Source organism: Aspergillus brunneoviolaceus (assembly GCF_003184695.1).
Source record: "Aspergillus brunneoviolaceus CBS 621.78 unplaced genomic scaffold BO95scaffold_6, whole genome shotgun sequence".
NCBI lineage: Eukaryota > Fungi > Ascomycota > Eurotiomycetes > Eurotiales > Aspergillaceae > Aspergillus > Aspergillus brunneoviolaceus.
Genome location: NW_020290736.1, coordinates 568,093 through 576,118, shown reverse-complemented (window position 1 = coordinate 576,118; position 8,026 = coordinate 568,093). Strand labels below are relative to the sequence as shown.

Below are 8,026 nucleotides of genomic sequence, written 5' to 3'. Positions count from 1 at the left end.
GTCCCTCTTATTCCCTTCTCCCCACCCAAACATATTATCATCATCATCGAATGACTATCGGCCTTCCCCTCCAAAGTTAACTCGCGAACTTTCCTCCCCATAACGGTAACTTTTCGGACGATTGATTCATCATTATTGAAAGGCTGGCTCTGCATACCGCAACTTCTCCGGCCTATCGCCAGCCCCTCCCCTCCATCGGGTTATCCATCCTTCCACCTCATCCTCATCCCTTCCTTCGTCTCGCCCTCTTCGACTTCGCGTGGCTATTTGATTCTTTTTTTGGGGGCCCTCGAAATCGCCACCCCTTGCGCCCACGGTTCTCTCTGCAGCAGAAGCGCAGTCATCCAGGTTTTAAAGGAAGAAAGGGAGACGGAAGGGAGGCGAATCTTGCTGCTGTGGTTCCCTTCTCATCAAATCAGAATCAATCCTCTCACGTCCTGCGCTGCAACTCGCCTGCCTCTTTCTTGCGCATCGCTTGCAGCTGGTCGCACTGTCTTGGAATTCTTGTCGCGTCCGTCCTCGTTCCTGTCGCTCCTGCATCTTCGCGTCGCGCCTGCTTGTTTTGACGTCTGCTATCAATCTGAAACATTCCATAGAGATCTGTTTCGTCTCAAGCGCAGCGACGTACTGCGCAGGCCTTCAAGGACATTGCGTGCGTGGTCTGCGTGTCTGATTCTGACGCGTGGCCCCGTGCCTGAGATCGCGAAGGAGGCTGATTGTTTTCCTTCAACCACACTCTACGAACATCGGCATACGCACGGAGGAGTTGCTGTTCTTTGGGGGTGTATGGAGGCTTCTACAAGCGCTCTCGAAGCCCCCGCGGTCGCGACCTAAGCTGCTGATGTTCATTTATCTGTCGTGTCGCATCGAAAACACATATCACGCCGACCCAACCACTGGCGCAGCGCCTTACCTCTCAAACATTCCACTACAAACAATATTCGCGTTGAAAACTGGCTAAGCCGGGGCAGAGCGCACCGCCACAGGATAATTCCCGAGGCTGTTGGCTGTTGTGAAAGTCTGTCACGACTCGGAGAGTCTGGAAAGCCTGCCTTGGTCATCGATCTGTGACTTGGCAATAACACACTTTGCAGACCATCCCAGACTCTGTCTGACCTGCTTCCAAACCATACGTGAAATACTCACAGGTCTGGTTCCTCAATCTGACAATCATATACAATCATTATGGTAGCAACTTTCTCGCCGCACCGCGATGCGGGTGGCACATTGCACCTGCCATCTCATAGTGGTATTCACCATATGGACGCTAACACGGCCATTCGACAACTACGCCGGTCATTATCGCGCTCGCCTTCCAAGAACTCAAACTTTTCACTTTTGGCACCTCGACATCATTCCCCGTCGAAGACAGCTCCTTTCATCTCCTCACCTCTGTCACCTTCCCGGCGATCCGCACAGAGCAACTTTGTACTCTTCCCTAGTTCATCTCATCAATCACCATTCGCCGTACCTTATCCCCCAAGCACTAAAATAACGAGGCCTATCATGCGTCGCGTGCGCACATCCCCGAGAAGTCCCGTCAAACGCGCTTTGAATATCTCCACAGATCACGGAAATGCGAAGCCTGCACAATCAACACCAACATCGCCGGGTGTGGAGAATTCCCCCACTACCCCTGGGCTCGTTCTTCCGTCTCTGGACAACACCACAGTCGATGCACATTCTAGTGACACGCCCATATGTCTAGAATCTACACTGGCACCTCGGCAAACGCATTCCCGCATCGAGAAGCGACGGAGCGGGACATTTGCATCGTACGCTGCCGTCAGTCCACTGAAACGTAGTGACGGAATCATGAATCTGGACCGGGCATCTCGCGGTAGCCCTTCCGCAAAAAGACGCAGCGTTCAGGCCACGAGTCTGTCGAGCGAGTTTAGCATCTTTGATAATGAAGATTCCCAGATTGAAGAAGATCCCGCGGTCGAATCGTCCCCCGAGTCCACGACGCCGCCCTTCCCAACCAATGCCACTCCATTCAGCCCTTTCGCTACAATTCCTAAACGATCATCATCTCTTCGGAGATCTACCCTTCAGCAGCGACAGAGCGATCGCTCACTAAATCCTGTGCGGCCCCGCATGTCTCTGGATAACAATCTTTTCCAACCTCATCGAGAGAGTCCCTTTGCCTCTCGAACTGTGTCTGGCAGCTCGCTGTTCTCATCAACAGGAGGCATTGCGGCACAAGCTCGCCCTGCTGCCCATCCGCTTTCAAGGACCATCACGCAATCTTCGTCTGGTTCCAGCTTGGTTGACGACTCTCCGACCCATGAACCCATCCACAAGACCGACCGTCCTAGGGGAGTCTTTGATTTCTCCAAGTCCCTCCCTGCGGGAAGCGCGCGGCCTGTGCCATTACGACATCTCACTCGGGAGGATTCGACATCGTCCATCGACTCGTTTGCAACGCCGGAGAATTACAAGCTAGTCAAACCTCTTCCGGCTGCTTTCATGTCCACGGGTCTCATTTCAAAAAAGAATCGCAATGCAGAAGACCCTCAGAGTGGTCTCGGATTCAGCAAGAACATGCCAGACACTCCTTGTAAAAGGCCGACCAACCTTTTTCCTGGTTCGAAATTGCAGCCGGAACGACCTCTAGACATGTCAGCCTCAGCCCGTCAGTCAGAGATGGCACCGCCCTCACCGTTCAATCCACCTAGTGACCGGCCCAAACCGAGCTCATTTGCACGGGGCATGGGGATCTTCGGGACCTCTTTCAACAAACCTGAGGCATCTCGTCGGGGCAGTTTCGCGAGCGTCGACGGTGATGACTTTTTTGCGTCTCAATCGCCCTCTAGCCGCCATAACAGTCAATCTTTCTGTGAAACAGATCTTCCCCCGACACCTACAAAGCAAAGCTTCTTTCCTTCTAGAACTTATCCTCCTCCCATCTCACAGATCGCATCCCTGGAAAGGCTTGCGGAAGCTAAAGGAGTGAGCTCAAGCCCACTACACGACCGATTCCAGCGGGGATCCCCTCACACCCCGCAAGACCATCTGTTTCCTGACCCGAGCGGGTTATCGATATCCAACGAGCAGCATTTGACCAGACTCGACTTTAGTTCTTCTAACCTTCCAGCGACCCCCACCGGTCCTCGTGATTCGTTCCATCAGTCAGGCAAGCGCCCTAGCCTTCCATTGGCTGGCTACCATGCACCAGATGTGGATCCGAGTTTGACTTCACGTTTCGAACGAGTGGAACTGGTCGGTACAGGAGAATTTTCCCAGGTGTATCGAGTCGCGGAACCCCTGGAGATGCCAATATCGTCCTCACGCTCGGATGGCACCCATACTCCTAAAGCACTCACCGAGCAAGTCTGGGCTGTAAAAAAATCAAAACAGCCATACTCTGGGCTGAAGGATCGTGAACGTCGCATTCGTGAAGTGGACATACTCAAATCTCTCACCAATTCGGATCATATCATCTCCTTCATGGACAGTTGGGAAGATAACGGTCACCTCTATATTCAAACAGAGTTTTGCGAAGAAGGTAGCTTGGATGTGTTCCTTGCTCAAGTTGGATTGAAGGCACGATTAGATGACTTCCGGATCTGGAAGATCTTATTGGAGCTGTCAACGGTACGTTCGGATTCCTGTGCTTCGCAGACGACAGAAAGCTAGAAAAAGCACTAACGAGTACGATAGGGCTTGAAACACATTCATGAAATGGGGTTCATTCATTTAGACCTGAAGCCTGCAAATATCCTGATCACCTTCGAGGGAGTATTGAAGATCGCTGATTTTGGCATGGCAGCACGTTGGCCAGCGGAGGATGGCATCGAAGGTGAAGGTGATCGTGAATATATAGGCCCCGAAATACTGATGGGTCGGTTTGACAAGCCGGCAGACATCTTTTCTCTGGGCTTGATTATGTTCGAAATCGCTGGAAATGTTGAATTGCCCGACAATGGGCTTTCGTGGCAGAAGCTGCGGAACGGCGACATGAGTGACATCCCAAGCTTAACATTCAGTTTCGAGACAAGCATCTTCCGTGATGCGTCCGGCAACCCCATCTTAGAGGAACCATCGTTTGAGGAACTATGTGCATCCGACTTTGGGGATGACGATTTTGGAATGGACAGCTTCCTCGGGGGCCGCAAACCTAGTGATCAAAACGCGGTTCCTCTTGTACGATCGGGCGAACTTGTAGACCCTCCTGAATTCATGGTCGACGCCAGCCATGAACAAGCTTTGGACAAGATTGTGCGGTGGATGATCTCACCGGAACCGCTTGATCGACCAACGTCGGAGCAAGTTCTTGAGACCTACGGCGTTCAGTTCGTTGCCGGCCGACGTCGCGCTGGAGCCACCGTCTATGAAGGCAACTGGGGCCCTGCTGATGAGGTCCTTGTTGAAGACGCAGAAATGATCGATGTTTGATCAGTACGACTTGACATATCTAATGCATTTCGACGGAGTTGGTGCTTTCCTTTACAATACCATCTAATGACGGCGTTCTATGTGAGATTCCGAACTATCAATCTTAATATCCATTTGACTGTCTCGATTACCATGCCGGGATCGAGATTCCCATTCGACCATCTCATTTGAACCGGATATGACCGGGCTCATTGCACGGTGGTTGTCCACTCATTTTTGTTTTGCAAATTTCTTATGTTTATGAGTCAGTTGATTAACGAGACTCCTGGCTTCTTTTATACATTACTGACCTCCCTTCCATTCTCGTCCTTTTTACTATTATTCTGTTCGCCTTGCACCTGTGTCTTCTGCATGATTGGGCATCTGCAGTTCGTGATGACTGAAGTGACATATGACGATGATCCGCTCTCTTTTGCGTTTACGTCCTGCGTTTTGAGCGAGGATGTATATAATACACTATGTGGCAGGCCTATGGCTTGCCTGATTTCCTACTTTCCGTTCTCTTTGCCTTAAATTACCTTTGCCGTCTTCTTTAATGGATTCCCTGGTTGCGGAAACCCGGACGGCCTGGTATGGTCACTATTTCCTCCGTGTACTTTGGGCGTTTGATGATATTCACTTATCCCTACATGTCTATGTAACCGATATCCCCTGGCTGTACTATGCGCCCTCTCTTCAGCGTTGCTTTCGATCCACTGTCAATTTCTCATCCCACTTCTTATGGATGTCGCTATGTGTTCTAGGCAGACAGGAAACTGCCGTATTTAGTCGAACAAAGTAATGTTGATGACACCTCAGTTTCTGGCAAGGTCGATTGGTATTGTTTGAAGATGCGACCTAACGTGTTCGTAGCGTGGCATATCAGCCCTTGTGGATCATAAAGTTAGTACCTGTTACAGTGCTGCTTGAGCAAGTCGGGGGGATTCGCCACCAGCCGCCGACGCCGATGTCAAGCTTGACTCTCCGCACCCTCCCACCACCCTTCCTCACCGCTCTCGCTGCCGCATTTGCATTCTCATCGGCAGCCCGTCGCCTCACTACGTGGTCTGTATCTTTATTCTTACCGTATGCGACTACTCTTTTTATTTTTTTTTTCTTTTCTTTCTCTCTCTGTTTTTAAGAAGACTTCGGTGCTGGCACGCGTACATGCTAGAGCTCTAGTGCAAGATCTCATGCTAATGTCACATGGACGGCTAATGCTACAGAAACCACGGCCGATTTATCCCTCTGCGCCTTGACCTTTACATTCTCCGTTTGCCATACGTCATGGACCACAAAACATTCGTGTCGGACTCCCTACTACGCCTGACAAATGCATCAGATCCCACTGTGGTAGACTACGTACTCGCAACCGCGATCTCGGCAAAATCTGCTACCGAACTACATGACAAGCTTCTCCCTTTCCTAGACGGCAGTTCCGATGGTGTCGGATCATTCTGCGCAGAGCTTTACCGGCGAGTTGGCACAGGCGCGACGGTTGGATCTAGCGGGAACAGCAGTAATGCAACGAGCAAGGATCGTGTGAGCGCCGCACCGAAGAAAAAGTATCGGCTACTGGACATGGAGGATGATAGTCCCGATATACGAGGATCGCTGGGCCCCTTGAACGTCGAGGCTGAAAGAGATCAATGGAGACGCAACGAGGAAGACAGAATTAGTGGCCGGGTTGGTAAGGGGCCTGAAGCTCGCAGTCGCCGGGAAGAAGACCAGACCCGGAAGCGTGACCGCAGCCGTGAGGAAAGGTTTAGAGACCGAGAACGTCCACGAACCAAAAAGCTGCGACAGCGTGTGGACGATTTCGATGCTCGCTGGGGTGACGAAGAGATTCCAGAAGAGGAACTATATGGCGGTGATGAGCAAGTCAGCGATTTGGAGGAGTCACCTTCCAAGCGAATCCAGCTGCACGATGAACCTGCATCCCCACGGTCTAATGTGTCTGCTGATCTGGATCCCGAGGAGAAGAAGGAGTTGGAGCGGAAACGAGACCTCGAGGAGCGGGATGAGTTCGCCAAACGATTGGCCAAAAAAGATGATAGCAACTCGAAGAAGATAGTGGAAGACCGGACTAGAGCGGGCGAGGCTGCCCGACGACGAGCTTTAGCTGACGACGCTTCTGCCCGGGAAGCCGTGATGCCTGAAATTCGGTTGCGATCGCGGCAAGAGTATCTCAAAAAACGAGAGACGGAACGCTTGGCTTTGCTGCGTCGACAAGTCGCAGAGGAGACAGCAGAGCTACGTGATAATCCTACCCTGACACGACGGGAAAAGGAGGAGTTTGCTCGAAACCGAGAAGTTCTGCGAATTGCCGAGGAACGGCTCAAGATCGACGATTACCGGGATGGCTACATGATGCCGGAGGACTACATCACGGAAAAGGGCAAAATCGACCGGAAGAAAAAGGAAGACGCGCTATACAAGCGGTATGTGGACCGTGACGAGCACGGTCAGGAGCGCTTCATCACAGAACATGAAGAGTGGGAGCTAGAGCAGACGGCCAAGGCCAAGGCCCAAATTAACCGTGCAGAATTCGTAGATGAAGGAGACTACGAATATGTGTTCGACGACTCACAAAAAATCAATTTCATCATGGACGCAAAGATGGAGGGTACACGAAAGCCCATGACGCAAGAGCAGCGGAGGCTTCAGGAGCAGCTAGACGCCGCAGAGAAAAAAATACAGTCAATGGAGGAAACGCGCAAGAGCCTGCCTATCTATCAATTCCGAGATCAAATCATTCAGGCGGTGCACGATCACCAGGTGCTAATCATCGTGGGAGAGACCGGTTCCGGTAAAACAACGCAAATTCCCCAGTACCTCCACGAAGCTGGCTTCACCAAGGGTGGCATGAAGGTTGGATGCACACAGCCTCGTAGAGTCGCCGCAATGAGTGTGGCGTCGCGTGTGGCCGATGAAATGGGGGTGAAGTTGGGCAACGAGGTTGGATACGCTATCCGGTTCGAAGACAATACAAGTGACAAAACCGTACTCAAGTACATGACTGATGGGATGCTGTTGCGAGAGCTTCTCACGGAGCCTGATTTGGGTCAGTACTCGGCGCTGATGATCGACGAAGCTCACGAGCGAACTGTACCAACGGATATCGCCTGCGGCCTTTTGAAAGACATCGCGAAGGCGCGACCGGATCTGAAGCTTTTAATTTCCTCTGCGACGATGGATGCGCAAAAGTTCCAGCAGTATTTCGATGATGCGCCCATATTCAATATTCCGGGTCGCCGGTATCCCGTGGATATCCACTACACTTCCCAGCCGGAGGCTAACTACCTGGCTGCGGCTATCACGACCGTCTTCCAAATCCACATCACCCAGGGCACAGGTGATATCCTTGTTTTCCTGACCGGCCAAGAGGAGATTGAGGCGGCCGAACAGAGCCTTCAGGAGACTGCGCGAAAATTAGGGAATAAGATCCCGGAAATGATCATTTGTCCGATCTATGCCAACTTACCATCTGAGTTGCAGACCAAGATCTTCGAGCCTACGCCACCCAAGGCACGGAAAGTGGTGCTGGCAACGAACATTGCCGAGACCAGTCTTACCATTGATGGAATCGTCTACGTGATTGATCCGGGCTTTGTGAAAGAAAATGTCTTCAATCCACGCACGGGTATGG

At 51.7% G+C, this 8,026-nt stretch overlaps 1 protein-coding gene across 1 annotated transcript; it reads left to right on the top strand.

The window, feature by feature from the left end:
• Positions 1-890: 890 nt before the first annotated feature.
• On the top strand, positions 891-4,515 carry BO95DRAFT_223242 (tyrosine protein kinase SWE1). The gene is made up of 2 exons (XM_025581215.1): positions 891-3,597; positions 3,664-4,515. The coding sequence occupies exons 1-2, from the start codon at positions 1,186-1,188 to the stop codon at positions 4,396-4,398; spliced, it is 3,147 nt and encodes a 1,048-aa protein (XP_025446667.1). The 5' UTR covers positions 891-1,185; the 3' UTR covers positions 4,399-4,515.
• The last annotated feature ends 3,511 nt before the right edge of the window (positions 4,516-8,026 follow it).

Coding starts and splice junctions, on each gene's coding strand:
- BO95DRAFT_223242 (XM_025581215.1), top strand. CDS start 1,186: ATGGTAGCAACTTTCTCGCCGCACCGCGATGCGGGTGGCACATTGCAC. Junction 3,598..3,663: donor TCTTATTGGAGCTGTCAACG/GTACGTTCGGAT, acceptor CGAGTACGATAG/GGCTTGAAACACATTCATGA.